General features: G+C 46.2%; 3 protein-coding genes across 3 annotated transcripts; all 3 read left to right on the top strand.

The window, feature by feature from the left end:
- Nucleotides 1-135: 135 nt before the first annotated feature.
- On the top strand, nucleotides 136-6,501 carry LOC119219698 (sodium-dependent neutral amino acid transporter B(0)AT1-like). Its single transcript, XM_037475056.2, has 12 exons — nucleotides 136-362; nucleotides 1,107-1,247; nucleotides 1,334-1,471; nucleotides 1,566-1,747; nucleotides 2,483-2,593; nucleotides 2,680-2,792; nucleotides 2,885-3,013; nucleotides 3,868-4,024; nucleotides 4,108-4,312; nucleotides 4,468-4,627; nucleotides 4,731-4,893; nucleotides 5,068-6,501. The coding sequence occupies exons 1-12, from the start codon at nucleotides 164-166 to the stop codon at nucleotides 5,212-5,214; spliced, it is 1,845 nt and encodes a 614-aa protein (XP_037330953.2). The 5' UTR covers nucleotides 136-163; the 3' UTR covers nucleotides 5,215-6,501.
- Nucleotides 6,502-7,463: 962 nt separating this feature from the next.
- LOC119219700 (sodium-dependent neutral amino acid transporter B(0)AT1-like) lies at nucleotides 7,464-11,863 on the top strand. Its single transcript, XM_037475057.2, has 12 exons — nucleotides 7,464-7,911; nucleotides 8,296-8,436; nucleotides 9,221-9,358; nucleotides 9,470-9,651; nucleotides 9,909-10,019; nucleotides 10,094-10,206; nucleotides 10,314-10,442; nucleotides 10,595-10,751; nucleotides 10,854-11,058; nucleotides 11,163-11,322; nucleotides 11,422-11,584; nucleotides 11,715-11,863. Exons 1-12 carry the CDS (start codon nucleotides 7,710-7,712, stop codon nucleotides 11,853-11,855), a joined length of 1,842 nt encoding a protein of 613 aa, XP_037330954.1. The 5' UTR covers nucleotides 7,464-7,709; the 3' UTR covers nucleotides 11,856-11,863.
- A 1,328-nt stretch (nucleotides 11,864-13,191) lies between these two features.
- Nucleotides 13,192-17,783, top strand: LOC119218703 (sodium-dependent neutral amino acid transporter B(0)AT3-like). The gene is made up of 12 exons (XM_062558464.1): nucleotides 13,192-13,527; nucleotides 14,216-14,356; nucleotides 14,492-14,629; nucleotides 15,054-15,235; nucleotides 15,333-15,443; nucleotides 15,528-15,640; nucleotides 15,740-15,868; nucleotides 15,965-16,121; nucleotides 16,314-16,518; nucleotides 16,611-16,770; nucleotides 16,856-17,018; nucleotides 17,178-17,783. The coding sequence occupies exons 1-12, from the start codon at nucleotides 13,389-13,391 to the stop codon at nucleotides 17,394-17,396; spliced, it is 1,857 nt and encodes a 618-aa protein (XP_062414448.1). The 5' UTR covers nucleotides 13,192-13,388; the 3' UTR covers nucleotides 17,397-17,783.
- Nucleotides 17,784-18,465: the final 682 nt, after the last annotated feature.

Genomic DNA, 18,465 nt, shown 5'->3' on the forward strand with positions numbered 1-18,465 from the left:
CTAAAGCACCGGCTAAATTGGCTAAATTGCTGCGCGTGTGCTCCTTGACTAATAAATGGCCCGCGGCAGATAAAGTAAAAGATCATAAACTCCTTTAAGGACCACTCAGTGCTGCTCGAGGACAGTTTCCTCCTCTGCAGCAGCACAACAACAGGTGGTCACCATGAGGCTGGTGCTTCCCAACCCAGGACTGGACCTCCGGATCCCCAGCTATGAGGATCTGGACAGGATGGACCAAGAGGAAGCCGACGGCAGGCCCAAGTGGGACAACAAGGCCCAGTACATTCTGACCTGTGTGGGCTTCTGCATTGGACTCGGTAACGTGTGGCGGTTCCCTTACTTGTGTCAAAGTCACGGAGGAGGTAAGTCCAAATGTCTCGAAGTTCTGACAAATGATCGTGGTGGAGGTAGTGATCTTTTTAAAAAAAAAAATATGGCATGCTGCAGGGTATTTGTATGTGAATACAACAAATGTCTAAACTGAGAACTTTTATTTTTAATCAAATTCCCGTCGGGTAACTGTGGGGCTAAAGGTACGTTAAATACATCACTCATTCAAGGCTTTCTGGGTTTGTCAGGAAAAGGTAAATTAATGATTCTCAAGATCAAGACATAAGAATGGCTAAGCTGACAGCTGACATATGAGCTACAGACGGAAGCGTAAATTAGTTTAGGTTAAAACGGAACGCAAAGAATTCGTCCATGCTGCACATTTGCGTGTCTGCGTGCGTTGTCCAGTGGGTCCCTTTGACGGAGCCACAGAAGGAGCCACGGGTCTCAAAGGCAGGCAAAGTGCGAAAGCAGAACCGGTTGTTTGTGCCTCGGTGACGTGGTTGAACAGAGGGTCCGAGCCCATGAGTATGCACTTGTCCACGAAGGCAGAGACAACATGCTGACGCATGCAAAAGGCAACCGAAACCCTGACGCTTCTGGGAATGATATTGTTCATTCACTAATAATGGACAGAGTAAAGGGGGGGGTGTCGGGGGGGTGTCAGCATGATTTGTCATCTGGGACCCTTGAATGTCTGAAATTACGTATCGGCCGACCGACCAGTGACCAGAAAAATCACGCGTATAATTCTAATGACCCTTAACATCACACAGGGGCCTTCATGATTCCCTACCTGATCTTGCTGGTGCTGGAGGGGATGCCTCTCCTGCTGTTGGAGTTCGCCATCGGCCAGCGCCTCAGGAAAGGCAGCGTGGGAGTGTGGAGAGCCATCAACCCGTATCTGACCGGCATCGGTGAGTGAGACGTTAAGTTCTCTGGCATGAATTGTCCAGAGCAGGAGAAAAATATTAACGTCAGATAATGTTTACGCCGTACTCAGGTGTAGCCTCCATGCTGGTTTCCTTATTGGTTGGACTTTACTACAACACCTTAGTAGCCTGGATCCTGTGGTATCTCTTCAATTCCTTTCAAGACCCACTGCCTTGGACCCAGTGTCCCCTCAATGACAATGGGACAGGTAAATACACACATACCTGTATATATTCAGCTCATTGAACGCTCACACCTAAGCACGCAAATTGAACCAGTATTCATTATTTCCCCCTACGCAGGTTTTGTTTCAGAGTGTCAGCAGAGCTCCACTGTGGATTACTATTTTTACAGAGTGACTTTAAACAGTTCGGCCTCCATAGGCGACTCTGGGGGGGTCCACTGGCCCATAGTGCTCTGCCTGCTGGCCGCCTGGACTGTCGTCGCGATCTGCTGCATCAGAGGCATTGGCACTTCAGGGAAGGTGTGTTGAACTTTCACTAAGTTGACCATTAGCTAAGCCTTTCCTGGTGTAATTACTGTTGCTAAACCATTCTGTGCTCACAAAGAACCTTTATAGTTAGAGATTCAGGCCTGTCGTTGATAGAAGGTCTCTCGTTATAGTAGCCAGATTTGTCAGTGCTGTTGTAATTTGTAATGGAAGAAATATCCACACGACTCTTTGGGGTTTCTGTTTCTGTCTATCATACTCAATTTTAATCCCAGGGTGGAGCAATGAATTAAACAGTTACATTATTACATTATAACACCTCCAGCTGCCCATCTTATTAAGAATCTTTTTTAAACCAACCATTGGTGTTTGGGCTTCCATCTAACGGCTCGTGAAAATTGTCCCTTTGCTCCACATTTTGCACGACAAGCTTCTAGTAATCAATCACTACCAGAGGCCATTGGAAGTAATGCTACGCTACGACTCCAGGCATTAAGGTAGTTAGCAAGATGTGTGAATGTTTGAAGTTGATGTTGGTTAGAGCAGATAAACATTCATTCATTCCTCGAGCTCATCTTGCATTTGGGTAAAAAAAAAAATAACCCACTTTCCAACGTCCTTAATTGCTCCCGGTTAATGAACTATGATCGGACCGGTGCTGTTTGGAGATTAGGGTTTAGAAAAAAGTCAATTCATGAATCAAGAGAAAAAAAAGAACTGATTGTGGTTTGTCCCTGACTCCGCGCTTTGTTCCCCTCGTGGCCTCAGGCGGTGTACGTCACGGCCATCCTGCCCTACATCGTGTTGGCCATCTTCCTGATCCGAGGACTGACGCTTAAAGGCTCTTTCAGTGGAATCAAGTTCCTCTTCACACCAGACGTATGTTTCACATATTTACGGCAGTGAAGTGACGTCTGGTGGCTCAGAGACACATCACGTTGCACACGGTGCCTCCCTCCCTGCAGGTGGACGAGCTGATCAAACCGACAACTTGGCTGGATGCCGGCGCCCAGGTTTTCTACGCGTTCGGTCTGGGGTGGGGGGGCCTCATCTCCTTCTCAAGCTACAACCCCGTTCAGTAAGAGGCATTCAAGGTCCCGTCACGTTGAAAAGAACTATAAGTCGTTCACAGACCCAAACTCAACATGCGTCTCTGGTTTTTTTTGCAAGCAACAACTGCATACAAGATGCTGTGATCTTGTCCGTCATCACTGGCCTCACCTCGATCTACGCCGCCACAGTCACCTACTCCATCATCGGCTTCAGGGCTACGGAGAAATACGACAACTGCCTCAACAAGTGAGCGTTCATAGCATTGGATTCCTGCAAGCCTTCCTTTGCATAATCAGGTTCAGTGGGCCTTGCTGTTTCTCCGTTTCGTAGATTGCCAAAGACGACAGTTTGTCGTCCACCTGTGAATTGTCCTCTTAGTGGAGGCATGTAGCATTTTTTTACTTTTCTCTGGAGACGTAGCAGCTGGACGTCTCCCCAGCTAGCATCCATCAGCTTAGCTTTAGTTTAGAAAATTCATTAACAGTGTTAATCCGGAAGCTAGAATGGGGTTAACCAGCCTTATCGGGATAAAGTTATGGATATATAAAAGAGAAGTGTTTTATATGAAAGCTGCTCAGAGGAAAAACCTTTAAAATTCAGAGTGTAAAATTCAGAGTAACGGCGTTAGCATATCCTTTCACCTCGCCTCCCGACACTCAGTCCAGTCTCCTTCTAGGGCTTATTTGTGCGTTATAATGAACCCTCCTGCTCTCTTTGGGAAAATCTGCCCCGTGTAGCTGACTCAGGCGGATACGATGTGTTAGGCATTGCCCTTTGAGTAGTGAGGGTCAGGAGGAGAACCCTTAAGCCGCTTCATAACAAATGTGGGTTACACGTACCGCGGTCAGCAAGGATGATTGACAGATCCAAACGCTTCAGGCACAAAGAGCAGCGGGATTCATAGCAAAAATCTCATGAATGGAGGAATTTGAATCTTTTTGCCAAATGTGAGACTCTGGACGAAAGCTTGTTGAACCCAAAAATTATAACCAGATAGCCAATGTGTGAGGAACGTAAGACTTGAAAATCTAAACATTGCTTCATGTAAATGTTAGTAAAGTAATGTTTACTTACTAATCTGCGACATATTTTCTACCCAGCAACATCATCTCCTTGTTAAACACATTTGACCTTCCCGAGGACAACATCACTGCCAGCGACTACGAGGCGGCCCTCAATCGTCTCAACAGCTCCTCCCCGGAGACGGTTCTCGGGTTGGACCTCAAAACCTGTGACATACAGACACTTCTCAGTGAGGTGACTACATGGATGGATCTCTACCACATTGGGGTGCTGTTCACTTTTCCCCCTCTTGTTTCTCACCGTGTGTGTGTGTGCAGGGAGTGGAGGGGACGGGCCTGGCCTTCATCGTGTTCACAGAGGCAATAACCAAGATGCCCGGATCTCCGGTCTGGTCTGTGCTCTTCTTCGTCATGCTTCTCTGCTTGGGACTCTCGACCCTGTTCGGCAACATAGAGGGAGTGGTGGTCCCGCTGAAAGATCTGAATGTATTCCCTAAAACGTGGCCTCATGAAATACTCACTGGTAATTTGGTTTAATAAGCAACTCAACAAGTTTGACGATTTTTCTTCCCCTGAAATACTTTTATAGTTAAATACATCTACACTCTGATTAATTGATTGTCCAACTCCTTCTTTAAGACATGTTGCGGCCTTGTTTTTTGTTCTTGTGTTTTTCAGGGATAACATGTATTGCCGCCTTCTTCATCTGTTTCCTGTTTGCGCTGGATTCGGGGATTTATTGGGTAACGCTCTTTGACAATTTCGCTGGATCCGTCCCACTCTTGACCGTTGGCTTATTTGAGATGATAGCTGTTGTTTACATCTACGGCATAGACAGGTGAGTTCCTCTATTTTAGCAGCACATTGCCCGTCTGCGTTTCTGGCATGAAGATGCATAAAGAGAACAAACCTTCAAGTGCAGTGTGGCTTTTGTGTTGTAGGTTCAACGAGGATATGGAGTTCATGGTGGGACATAAGCCTTCCATCTTCTGGCAGATAACGTGGCGGTTCATCAGTCCTCTCATTGTTCTGGTTATTTTGGTTTTCTATCTGGTGACACAAGTCCAAGAAGAGCTCACCTACCTGGTCTGGGATCCGAAATCCGTAAGAACACAAACTCTGTGATTAATACAAACATCACGCCAAGGTTCCCTTGAAATGACTCTTATAACATCTTGCAGCATACAATGAACCAGCCAGTCCCCATCCATCCTTCAGCAATGTTTGGACAGCGATTTCATGCCAAATGTAGTAATCATCCTGTCTTTTGGTCCACAGGATGAATTCCCGTCTCTGGCATCAGTACCGTACCCCGCATGGATCGACTTGGTCATTTTTCTCCTGGCGGGTGTCCCAAGTCTTGCAGTGCCTGTTTATGCATTATGTAGGCTGCTTTTCATTTGCTGCAAGAAAACTACACAGTAAATGAATTCCTTAACTATTCCTTAAAATGATCAATTTCAGAGTACAACAAATTTGTCACACTGGTTGCTGGTGCTGGCTGCAGGGAGGACTCAAGCGCAGAGTTTTATAGACCAAGTGCTCTTTATTTAACGCAAAACCGAGACGTGCTCCAACAACGGGTAACATGGACAATGACGCGACAAGGGACAACAGGCACACAGGGCTTAAATACACAAGGGAGGTGCAGGTGATTGGACACAGGTGGAAACAATCAAGCAATCACAAGACAAGGCAGGAAGTGAAGTTAACCCAGGACCACAAGGAACATGAAACTTCAAACTAAAACAGGAAGAGAGACCAAACCGTGACAAAATTACAAGAATCTTGAAGCACAACACTGCTGTTTTATTGATGCACAGGATGAATCCCCGTCTCTGGCATCAGTACCTTAACCCTGCATGGATCAACTAGGTCACCCAGGGCCTGATTGTGCATTACGCAGTTTTTTTTGCAAAACTGTGTCAAAAAAGTCCTAAACTCTCAATCATACATTTCAAAATACGACAAAAAGCAAGAATCTCAAAGGACTTGGTCTAGGTTTAATTGGTGCAGTTAGGTGAAGTACTCATATTTCTAAATGTTTTTGAAAATGTATATTCTCAACTTATTTATCACAATGTTTAGAGTGCTGATTTGATATTTTGTTGTTTTACACTGATCCAAATTGAAAAAAAAGCCTCTTACTGTTCCATCAAGGTTGTAAACTCCCGAGATCTCAACGTAGTATAATGTTGTACGGCATCAGATGTTTGTATGATTGTTCAAACAAGAAGAAGATATAGAGTTACACATTTCCAACAAATGAAGACAAAAAAAGTTTTTAACTGTGCAAATGTTTACTGTTCATTTCTTTTTTGGAATACATTACATAGTAAATAGTGTGACGACTAACAACAACTATTTTGTCAAAGTATTAACAATAATTGATTGATGTATTTTCCAGTCTAAGTGAACTTTGCCTTTTTGAGTATTATCTTTTAATGATTAAGTGTGAACAGTCATTGTCAAACCAGCTTAGTTCAGCATGGCTGTACACATTTACAAAGAGATTGTGTATTTCTTACACTTTAAATAGTTCAGTCAAAACATCTTTGGTGGTTTCAGAGGTTGGAGACACAGTGAATGTAGCTAGTCATGTTTTTTTTAACAACATCTGGACTTAAAATAAATAAACCTTATTTAAAAGCACTAAGCATGTCTTCGATAATTACTGGATACAGCTGTACTATTTTTTGTGCTTTGACACTTAAAGAAAACACATTTTAAGGAGTTTATAAATGTTGAGGACTAAACTGGGTTGATTTTACTTAAAGTTTCTCTGAAAAAAAAACATTGAGCTCATTATTGTAGTGAAAATTAGTGAATCTAAAGCCTTCTCTCAGGAGAAGGAACACTCTGAAAAAGCTTCATGGAGAAAGAAAAGCGTTAATACAGATCAGTGAGGTCCCTGTGGTCCACTCAGAAGGACAATCCTGCACAAAGTAAATGGAGCAGGACGCACAGGTGTGAAGAAATGCACACTTGGAGCCCCCCCCCCCCCTTCCGCCTCAGTACTGAGTAAAGGAGAAGTCCCAAAGTTGACGAAAGGTCACAGAGTGCACGAGAGGTCAGTGTTCCCAAAGGAACTCACAATAAGATCATGATGATTGTGCTAAACTCCTCATCTCAGGTGATAACGCACATTTTTCCTCTTGCATTGTCGCAAGCAAAGATGCTTCACTATTTTTAACGCTGAACTCGCGAACAAAAGTGACAAAATACACCTGAACAATCAATCTGAACTGTTTTGCGTGTGCATGTGGAGTTCTGGGACCCCGCTTTGGCCTGGTCAGTTTCACACACGCAGTCACGTGGCTTGGAGGCAGGTGCACGCGGCTAACTTCCCCCTCTCCCCCTCCCCCCCCCCCTGCGGCGTCTCATCACTTTCTCCCCCCCGGTGCAAATCTGCTCGAGGCCAGCCGTGACAGTTTAGAAGCCGTTTCCGGAAAACTCTCAGGGTCGACATTTATCACTTGACCTTTGCAATGTCGCTGAAGCACCAACCGTGAGCCACGGCTCCGTTGGCGGCGTCCTCAGCGACGCCTGTGAACTCAGTATATGGTGGTTATCTGCTTCGCTATCTCGCTGCCGCTCAACCATGGGGGAGAGTTTCAAAGGGCGGAGAGCTTCCATGATCGGTGGATTCAAACCCTTTGTCCCCTTTGTGCACGAGGTGAGAGATTCAACTGACTTGCCACTAAACAGAGGCAGTATTTTTGTAATGTACTATTAAATTGATTAAGTAACCAGTAGTCTAAAAACAAAAAAAAGCGATGTGCGCGTCGGCTTATCTGAGAATTGCACCAGATAAAGTGCGGGATCGTAAAGTCTTTCGGGGATTGCAGGTTACGCACTCAAAGAGTTCACTTTGACGTCCATGAACGAGCGCGATACTCCTCAGCTTCAGCACGGCCACCATGAGACTCGTATTTCCCAACCCGGGACTGGATGACAGGATCCTTTCTCATGAAGATCTGGACAGGATGGAGGAGGAGGAGGAGGCCGGTGACAGGCCCAAGTGGGACAACAAGGCCCAGTACATTCTCACCTGTGTGGGCTTCTGCATTGGGATCGGCAATGTGTGGCGATTCCCTTACTTGTGTCAAACGCACGGAGGAGGTAAGATCAAAACCAGAAAGGAAAGTCCGTCAATTCTTGAGGGATTGTTTTTCAAATCATGGTTTGGGCAGAAAAGTGTGGCTTTTGGGTTTTTTTCTACCTTTCAAATAAGATTTTTCCTTGACTCAGTCTAGGAATCTGTTTGCAAACATTTGTATTTGCACAGTACATGTCTAGGATTCCGTAGAGACCCACTACAGATGTCAGATGCACAGGCCAACGATCAACCTAACTTCCTGCAAGATAAATGAAAGAAGATGACCCCAAAGAAGAAGCCCAAACTATTATACTAGAGCTTTGTATTGAAGCATTTTAAGGTGAAAAGGTTGTGATTGCGACACTATCCACAGATCTGGGCTTGTGCTTCTGATCGTACTTTTTCAGGGGCCTTTTTGATTCCCTACCTGATCCTGCTGGTGCTGGAGGGAATGCCTCTCCTACTGATGGAGTTCGCCATCGGCCAGCGTCTCAGGAAAGGCAGCGTTGGAGTGTGGAGAGCCATCAACCCGTATCTGACTGGCATTGGTGAGTGAGATAGGATCTAAAACAAATTGTTCTAAGCAGATTTACAGAATAACGTTCAGATAATGTTTATACCAGTGAACCTCCAGGGAAGTACCTGGGTATTCAGTTGGACAGGTCACATTTGTGTGCTCCAGAAGAAGGGTGAGAGCAGACTCTGTCTGCTGAGGAGACTGAGGTCCTTTGGAGTGCAGAGGAGCACTCCTAAAGACCTTCTTTGACTCTGTCGTGGCATCTGCCATTTTTTATGGGGTGGTCTGCTGGGGCGGCAGCATGTCGGCGGCCGAAGAGGAAGAGACTCAACAAGCTCATTGAGGAGGCCAGCACTGTGCTAGGGTTTGTCCACTGGACGCGGTGGAGGTGGTGGGTGACAGGAGGATGATGGCTGAGCTATCATCCCCGATGAGCAACACCTCCCAGCCCGATTGGTGGACGCCCTGGAACCTCTGTACATGGCCTTCAGCCCGGTGGCTGATTCACCCCCCCCCCCCCCCTCCGGGGGTGTGAAGGAGAGGCACCGCAGGTCCTTCCTGCTCCTGTTAGGCTGCACAACCAACTGTGCACCCATTGAACCACAGGGCATTAAATCACTGCAAACACCACCAGAGGTCACTGAAACACATGTGCAGTAAAGATGACAATGTGCAATAACCCCTGTGGTGTGTATATACACATATATATAATAAGTACTTAGTACTACTTTTGTATCTTGTGTGCACTGTCCACTTTGCTGCTGCGATCCCGTGAACTAATAAAGGAATATCTTATCTTATCTCATCTTACTCAGGTGTAGCCTCCATGCTGGTTTCCTTATTGGTTGGACTTTACTACAACACCTTAATAGCCTGGATCCTGTGGTATCTCTTTAATTCCTTTCAAGACCCACTGCCTTGGACCCAGTGTCCTCTCAATGACAATAGGACAGGTATTTTTGATTTAGCAAGAAGATACACTCACTGACCACTGTACTACTATGCAGATGTAGACTTGCACTGCAGCACTTGCTGGTGATCGTTTTTTTTTTTTGCCCCTACAGGATTTGTACCAGAGTGTCAACGGAGCTCCACTGTGGATTACTACTTTTACAGAGTGACTCTGAACAGTTCGGCCTCCATAGGCGACTCTGGGGGGGTCCACTGGCCCATAGTGCTCTGCCTGCTAACGGCCTGGACTGTCATGTGTGTCTGTTACATACGGGGCATCGGCACTTCAGGCAAGGTGTGTCGAAACGCTCAGGAGAACCAGGGCCGGGTCTAGACAGGCATGCATGAAGGGGCAGCCACAAATTTTGAGGGGGCATTGTGCTCCAGCACCTAGCTCCAGCACCTAGTTTGAGGGGGCACAGCATTTATTTGAGGGGGCCAGGCCCCCTCTTGGCCCTGCCTAGACCCGGCCCTGGGGAGAACAATCGGCTTTGTTGACTTGGCCACTTTTCAAAGACTTTAATGTTTCTCTTGTTCCCCTCGTGGCCTCAGGCGGTGTACGTCACGGCCATCCTGCCCTACATCGTGTTGGCCATCTTCCTGATCCGAGGACTGACTCTTAAAGGCTCTTTGAGTGGAATAAAGTTCCTCTTCACACCAGACGTATGTTTTTAAACGTGGATGGAAAAGTCCTATCTCGGTTGCTGGACGTCACAATGCACACATCGCTCCTGCAGGTGGACGAGTTGATGGAACCAACCACTTGGCTGGATGCAGGTGCCCAGGTCTTTTATGCCTTTAGCCTCGCTTGGGGGGGCCTCATCTCCTTCTCAAGCTACAACCCTGTTCAGTAAGAGACATTTGAAGGCGGGCCTGTCCCTAGATAGCTCCCATTCTCAAATACATTTGTCCTGAATCGTTTTCACTTCTTTCCTCTTTTTTTGTCTATTTCTCAAGCAACAATTGTGTGCAAGATGCTGTGATCTTGACAGCGATAACTGGCTTCACCTCAATCTACGCTGCCACAGTCACCTACTCCATCATCGGCTTCAGAGCCACAGAAAAATATGACAACTGCATCAGTGAGTGAGTAGTGAGCACTACAGAAGCTCCATGAGCTCCTTGATGCGATAACACTAGGGATCCACTTTTGAAGCTACTTCAATGTACCTACAATAGCACGCATTTAAATTCATAGTAATCCAGAGTTCCTAATCAATGATATATTTTCTACCCAGTAACATCATCTCCTTGTTAAACACATTTGACCTTCCTGAGGACAACATCACTGCCGGCGACTACGAGGCGGCCCTCAATCGTCTCAACAGCTCATCCCCGGAGACGGTTCTCGGGTTGGACCTCAAAACCTGTGACATGCAGACACTTCTCAGTGAGGTGACTACATGGATGAATACATTGGATTAAGTCATTCACCTTTTTTCTTCTTTTTTTTCATTTACTCGTATTTGCTTTGTTTCTCACCGTGTGTGTGTGCAGGGAGTGGAGGGGACGGGCCTGGCCTTCATTGTGTTCACAGAGGCAATAACCAAGATGCCCGGATCTCCGGCCTGGTCTGTGCTCTTCTTCGTCATGCTTCTCTGCTTGGGAGTCTCCACCCTGTTCGGCAACATAGAGGGAGTGGTGGTCCCGCTGAAAGATCTGAAATTGCTACCACAAAAATGGCCCCAAGAAGCACTGACTGGTGTTGTGTTTTATAGATAAATATATATACACTCTGATGAATTGATCTTTCCAAATCCTTCTTTAATACAAGTTGCCTTGATTTTGTTCTTGTGTTTTTTTCAGGAGTGACATGTGCCGTTGCCTTCATCATCTGTTTCCTGTTTGCACAGAATTCAGGGATTTATTGGGTAACGCTCTTTGACAATTTTGCTGGGTCAGTTCCACTTCTCACTATTGGATTGTTTGAGATGATAGCTGTTGTTTACATCTACGGCATTGACAGGTTGGTTCCTACCAAGATATTATTACAGCAGCACAATGTTCATCTTGATCCAAAAGCAAATCTTTAGGCAAATGTGGTTCAAACTTCCTTGTGTTGCAGGTTCAATGAGGACTTAGTGTTCATGGTCGGCTATAAGCCCGGCATCTTCTGGCAGGTCACATGGAGGTTCGTCAGTCCGCTGATCGTTCTGGGGATTCTGATATTCTACATGGTGACACAAACCCAAAAAAAGCTCACCTACTTAGTCTGGGATCCCGAATCTGTAAGCACACAGCAGCTCACAGTATGTTCTGTATTCATTTACGTCTACGTCATGTCGTTGCCTCAATGTAAACATTCTGATGGTACCAGTCGTTGATAGTAAACCCATCTTCCTGTTTTGCGGGTAACAGGAGGTTTTCCCAGCTCTGGCATCAGTGCCGTACCCTTCGTGGATCAATGCAGTAGTCTTTCTTTTAGCGGGAGTCCCAAGTCTGGCAGTTCCTGTGTATGCATTATGTAGGTTGGTCTTTGTTTACTGCAAGAAAAAATAAAGGGATTGTACTGTCTTCCTCTTTACTGTTTTCTGATTTCTGTTGAGTTTTTCTTGCGTAGCGCAAAGGGGCCGCTACTCGTGAGTCAATGTGAGGCCCTGTGTGCTACGATGACGATACACTGAAATTAAAGACAAATATTGGGAGTACAGAATGCACATTATAGCAATGCCATGACCTTAATGTGTACCTTCTCTATTGTGATCAAGTGTTTCTTGAATACTAAATTACTAAAGAAAACACACTGATTTGCCAATATAACCCAGTAAATGATAGAAATGACCCATTTAAGAGAAACTATAAGAATTTGACTCCAGATGCACCAAACATGTGCAACCATCCAAACTTGCCTTCACGCTCAATAGACACGAGATGTAAAGCACCAAATTGGCCAAAAGAGGGCGACCTCAGACTGACACAACGCAGGGTTAGAGGCCAGGGGAACCAGGTCTACAACAAATGGAGATAACAGAACCACCGTGCTGCTCCATCGGCCCTGAAAGTGAGCCCACGGCCAACCCAGAACCCCGGGCGAGGAGGAGGAGGAGGAGGAGGAGGAGGAGGAGGAGGAGAATTCCCGCACTACATTTTAGCTGGTTGGTCATTTACTGATGGCAGCAGAGGCCCACAGTGACAGCGTGCCAGACGCCCCTCGTCAACGCGGGCGGAAACAGAGTGAAAGAAAACTTTTCAAAAACTGAGACCGACCAGTCTGAGAAAACCTATAGAAGGACAACAAGTGCAGAGCGAGCTTCACACCAGTAGGTGGCAGACCGGATCGAGTTCACTTCCACCAGAATTATGGCGGATGAGGATCACAGGTTTCCATCAGAACCACTGATATATTTAGGAGTACATTTGTTTGCAGGCATTCTTTGAATATCATCCCTAATATGTGTGTTGGGTGAAATAATCTAACTGAAAATAAGACGCTGGCACTTTGCACATCCTATTTTTAACATGCGGATCGTTTTAAAATTATTATGGAACTATTAATACCATTTGAATTAAATCATGGTCATCGATAAAAAAAATAATTAAAAAGGTGACAATTCAACCCACTTTTTTTTAAACCTCAGTTGGTCACATGAGTCTCTCCACTCGCTGCAAACCAGTCTGAAAATAACAAAGGCTTTATCATAATACAGCTGTGATGGTTTCCTTATTACTGAATGTCTAGTGTGAGATTGAAACATGGTTATCCATTAATACAGGCTTAGCACCCTCCACTTAAAACAACAGAAACAGGGAGGTGTAGGAATTAAATTAACTCTTTTCCTGGTGCCGTGATTTTTTTTGTTATCCTGACTCTGAGCTGCAGCTGATTGGACAAGGACGGCCCACTGAGGAGGGCATGAGAGAGGACGAGAGGGCAGCTCTGCACATCACTTTGACACACAACCAAGCCGAGAAACATTAAGAGAATTAAGGAGTGAATTGAAATAAATACCTGGCTCTAGTGAAGGGGCGCTGCACCTCGGCAGCATAACTGGATTGTGATAAGTCTTTTTTTTTCTTTTTTATCAGCCGAGAATGGACGAAACAAAAGAGCCTGCGGTGGAGAGACCCAAATGGGACAACAAGGTCCAGTACCTGTTAACATGCATCGGCTTCTCGGTGGGTCTGGGAAACGTGTGGCGGTTTCCCTACCTGTGCCAGATCTACGGAGGAGGTGAGATGCCTTCATATCATTCGGACTTTTAGTTGAATTTAGTTTGCCGTTAAGGATGTACGCGTTTGATATTTGACTGGATACTGGATTATATTTTAACTACATTATTTTTTCTGCCTTGTTCGAATTAGTCATTAACAAACGGACAGGTGAATGGTTGAACGAATGGTTTCTATTTAAATTCAGCAATCCCTGTATTTCCGTCCTCATAGTCCTCAAAGTGAGCTCGTGTTCCCGTAAACCCAAAGAGTCCTAAAGGACCAGGTTCAGGCTCAGGTCGTGTAAACATCAAGTCTGTTAAATGTACATAGGTCTATCAACTTCACATATTGATTCTTGGATTCCTGGATTCCACAGGCAGTAAAGCATTGAGCTGACACTTTATTTGACCTTGGCTTACTGACACCCTTTTGTTTGGTACTTTTAGCCCCTCAGAAGAGCAACAGAGGTTTAAATAAGATTTCCCTGTTTACATTTCACTACCTATTTTCTAAATGAGTTTAAATTTATAGCGCAGTTATTCATGGTGAAGTATTTATCATTTGCTTCACTAACCTGTTTTAAACAGCCATTAACATTAATGAGCCGTATCTAAAAAAAAAAAAAAATAAACAAAAAAAAAGGTGCACGGCAAAGCTTGTTTGATGAAGGCGATTCAGTGGGTTTGACGTCTAACTGTTGCCTTCAGGCGCATTCCTCATCCCGTACGTGATAGCGCTGGTGTTCGAGGGCATCCCCCTGCTCTACCTGGAGATGGCTGTAGGACAGAGGCTCCGCATGGGCAGCATCGGGGTCTGGAACTCCATCTCTCCTCTCCTGGGAGGAGTCGGTGTGTGTGTGTGTGTGTGTGTGTGTGTGCGTGCCCCAGAATCATTGGGAAAGATTTACCACCACTTGATATTTCTTGAGCTGATTTTTTTTTTTTTCTTTTTTTTTTGGGGGGGGTCTGGCAAAATGTTGGCAGGAATTGCCTCCATGTTGGTGTCGTTCCTGGTGAGCCTTTTCTACAACACCATCCTCGCCTGGGTGTTCTGGTACTTGTTTCACTCTTTCCAAGACCCGCTGCCGTGGAGCCAGTGTCCGCTCGACGCCAACCTCACAGGTGACCACAGGGCCCGCCTGTCAATCACGCCTCAATCGCCACACAGCCGCTGCTGCTACCATAGTGACGCCGTGGTATTGCATTCAATACGACATTTGATTTGATTTGAGAATTTACTTTGATTATGATAAAGTTGCAAAATGCAACTAAGTGGCCTTTCAGGTCACATTTATTGGGAGTACTTGTAATTTTTTTTTTTATTGTTTTATTGCACAAAGGGGCGCTGCAAGTAGAACATAATAGGTGCAGAGAAGGCTTTTGCTTGGTGACGCATAGTGGACAGTAAACTTTGCATAAACACATCCCTTCCGTAAAACTAAAATACGTTTTAAGTCTGAACTCAATTCACAAAAGTGAACGCGTGTTTGAAACCAAATCAAAAGCCACACTTTCATGAATTTCGTGGGGTTTTACATCCATATAGGCTACAACGTGGAATGTGTGAAGAGCACTCCGTCAAACTACTTCTGGTACCGCGAGACCCTGAACATCACAGCCGACATCGACACCAGCGGCTCCCAGACTTGGTGGCTGGTGGTCTGCCTGGCCAGCGCCTGGTGTGTGGTCTACATCTGCTTCATCAAAGGCATCTCCTCCATCGGAAAGGTCCGTTTATCGGGAAAGCCCCCCCCCCCCCCGTTAGACAGTTAGTCACAGCCGAGAAGTACACCGAGGTTAACCGAGGCTGCGTTGTGTGCCCCAGGCCGTGTACGTGACCTCCACCTTCCCGTACCTGGTGCTGACTATTTTCCTCGTCCGGGGCCTCACGCTTCCCGGAGCGACCGACGGGCTGCTGTACCTCTTCACCCCTGATGTGAGTTTGACCGCTGGCCGCGCAATGTCAAGGTTGCGTGCTGCACACAGGGTGACCTGATGGTGTGTGTGTGTGTGTCTGCAGTGGCAGATCCTGATGAACCCTCAGGTGTGGTTGGACGCCGCCACCCAGATCTTCTTCTCGCTCTCCTTGGCCGTTGGAGGTCTGATAGCTTTCTCCAGCTACAACCCAGAGAAGTACGCGCCGAGAGCTCCTCGACTCCCTCGCTTGAAAAAAAAAAAGAAGAAAATTGGATGAATTTGTGCGACTTTTCTGTTCTGCTTCGCGTCAATTAGGAACAACTGTGAGAGGGACGCTGTTCTAGTAGGAGTAATAAATAGTGCCACATCCATCTACTCCTGCATTCCCATCTTCTCCATTCTGGGCTTCAAAGCCAACACCGCTTTCAACTCGTGCCAAATGGAGTACGTGAGCACAACTGTTACTACTATGTAATACATTGTTGTTGTTTTTTTACGTGCTAACGAGGCATACCCTTTTTCGGTACCCCAACCAAACAGAAACATCTTGGCTCTGACCAACAAGTTTGAGATCTCGGACCAGAACGTGACAGCGGACAACTACGCTGACTGGCTGCAGTATCTGAATCGCACGTCTCCAGGCGACGTGGCCAGCTTGGACCTGAGAGAGTGTGACCTGCAGACATTCCTCGACGAGGTATTGCTATTTCGGAAAAAAAAAGAAAAAGCGCAACCTGTCCAAAGTACGTCCCAGTAGCTTCCTGCTCTGCCTCCCCCTTCCTCTCCCTGGAATGAGGCACATCGTGTACCGGGTCAAACATGTACACTCAGTTCATGCAAACCCATTACAAATTGTGCACGTCTTTCATCTTTCTCCCCCCCCCCCCAGAGTGCATCAGGTACCGGCCTGGTATTTATCGTGTTCACTGAGGCGGTGGTCAGCATGCCGGGCTCACAGATATGGGCCGTCCTGTTCTTCGTCATGCTCTTCACCCTGGGCCTGTCCTCCATGTTCGGCCTGATAGAGGGAGTCCTCACGCCCGTCCACGACCTCAAGCTGTTCCCCCGGTGGATCCCTAAAGAACTCATAACAGGTGGCGCGCATATGAGCTCGAGATGCTCCTGCTTTCCGCTTCGAAATCTCACTTACTAAAAAAAAAAATAAATAATAATTCCCGTCCTTCAGCGGGCCTCTGCGTGGTGTCCTTCTTAACGGCGCTCATCTTCACCGCTGGATCGGGGAACTACTGGGTGGCGATCTTTGACAGCTACGTGGGCTCCGTCCCCCTGCTCATCATCGCCTTCTTTGAGATTACCGCGGTCGTCTACGGCCGCGGGATGAAGAAGTAAACGCCTGGCGCCTCGCGTCGTCGTAAAGTCCGCGGGCTGGCGTTGATTTGGCGCGTTAAAACCCTGTTTTCTCTCACACAGGTTCAGTGAAGACATCTGCTACATGACTGGGAGGAGACCCAACATTTACTGGAGGGCGTGCTGGATGGTGATCAGTCCGTTGATGCTTCTGGTGGTGTTGGTGGCCTACGTGGCCATCCAGGCCCAGACGCGCCCCACGTACTCCTCGTGGAACCCGGCCTATGTAAGCAAGTCCCGAGGGGAAGTTAAGAACTGACTACATCTGAGATATGTCGAGAGAGAGTTGACTTTAAGTTGTGTACCTGAAATTCCAAGCGAGAACACGATATTCTCTGTATTACATCTCACGCTTTTGACGCTTTTTTTTTTTTTGCTTCCCCAGGATCAATTCCCCAAAGGTGAAGAAAAGCAATATCCTGACTGGGTGTTTTCCATCATCATCCTCCTCAGCGTGCTACCTGTGATTCCCATCCCGCTGGTGGCCCTCTACAGACTCATCTGCGGCAGGATCAGGAAATCCTCTGCGCCCGCTGACCTGAATCCTTACTGCAATGACGGCTTTGAGGTTGAAACGCAGGAGCAGAGGAACCAGGGAGCTTAAGAAATTTTGGGGGCGAACAAAAGAGATCTTAAGCTTCCTCTTAGTTTCCAGGGAGACCTTCTGATTTCTGAGAACTGAAAATACATCAAATCCTTTTACATACCTTGTGTTATGGCTGACAATATTTCTGTGAAGGTATTTCTGTGCAAATTATGTTTTCAAGTGACGCCACGACCTCCTCCTGTAATTCTATGTCTGGAAAGTGAAATGTCTTGTGGATGGGGGGAGGTCTAGTTTGGTATTTATTGATGTGGGATCTTTTCTTTATAATTGAGGTCTAATCTTGCTTTTGAAGGGTGAGGCTGCAGGGTGGACCGACGCCTTTTTCACTCATTGACGGTAATGTGTAAAAGACGGCCACTGTGGCAGTAAAAAAACAAATTTACAGGTGCAATAAACTGACTTTCCCTCGTGTGAGATGGCTGTGTATCTCGACTTTATTTTTTTTCGGTGTACCTCGTATAAAGTCCATCCTTCCCAGAATGTTTTAACGATGATGTTTGAGAAACGCTGCCTTTGTGGAGGACCTCAAAGAAATGGGCCGCTTTGGTGCAGGAAGCAGCAGGTTCTCAGGTTCTGGCCAAAGGGCGAAGCAGACGTGACGCTCAATGCAGTTATTGACTATTGACAGCTCAGTGATATCCAATCACACCATGTAACAGCATTAAATCTTTAAGTATTTCCCAAGTTCTTCAACTATGGGCTTTGTCTTTTTTTTAAATGCAAGCAGCGGTTCCTTTTGTGTCTTTTGGGTCCAGGGACAAGGCACGGCACCGGAGTCTTGGGAGACTCCCTCAATTGTCTCCCTCATTTTCGAGCCAGCTGAACGAAAAAAAAAGAAGAAAAAAAACAAGCTGAAATAACGGCTGTAGAGCAAAGACTAAGAATTGGTAATGAAATATCTCTCAAATGGGTATGTGTAAATCATCCACGCTGGACTGGGTGTTGCTGCCAATTATTTAGGAGGAAGAATACAGAAGTGTGTGTGTGTGGAGGAGGGGGGGGGGTTTATGAGAAATCATAGAGACTCCTTAAAGCCGAGCAATTATGCAAGATCACGCTTTGGAAC

The sequence above is a fragment of the Pungitius pungitius genome, chromosome 17, assembly GCF_949316345.1.
Source record: "Pungitius pungitius chromosome 17, fPunPun2.1, whole genome shotgun sequence".
NCBI lineage: Eukaryota > Metazoa > Chordata > Actinopteri > Perciformes > Gasterosteidae > Pungitius > Pungitius pungitius.

Excerpts from the sequence above, each read along its gene's own strand:
- LOC119219698 (XM_037475056.2), top strand. The coding sequence starts at position 164 with ATGAGGCTGGTGCTTCCCAACCCAGGACTGGACCTCCGGATCCCCAGC. Across the intron at positions 1,748-2,482 it reads GCATTGGCACTTCAGGGAAG|GCGGTGTACGTCACGGCCAT; the intron begins GTGTGTTGAACT and ends TCGTGGCCTCAG. Across the intron at positions 4,025-4,107 it reads TACAGACACTTCTCAGTGAG|GGAGTGGAGGGGACGGGCCT; the intron begins GTGACTACATGG and ends GTGTGTGTGCAG.
- LOC119219700 (XM_037475057.2), top strand. The coding sequence starts at position 7,710 with ATGAGACTCGTATTTCCCAACCCGGGACTGGATGACAGGATCCTTTCT. Across the intron at positions 10,443-10,594 it reads TATGACAACTGCATCAGTGA|TAACATCATCTCCTTGTTAA; the intron begins GTGAGTAGTGAG and ends TTTTCTACCCAG. Across the intron at positions 10,752-10,853 it reads TGCAGACACTTCTCAGTGAG|GGAGTGGAGGGGACGGGCCT; the intron begins GTGACTACATGG and ends GTGTGTGTGCAG.
- LOC119218703 (XM_062558464.1), top strand. The coding sequence starts at position 13,389 with ATGGACGAAACAAAAGAGCCTGCGGTGGAGAGACCCAAATGGGACAAC. Across the intron at positions 15,236-15,332 it reads GCATCTCCTCCATCGGAAAG|GCCGTGTACGTGACCTCCAC; the intron begins GTCCGTTTATCG and ends TGTGTGCCCCAG. Across the intron at positions 17,019-17,177 it reads CCTCGTGGAACCCGGCCTAT|GATCAATTCCCCAAAGGTGA; the intron begins GTAAGCAAGTCC and ends TTGCTTCCCCAG.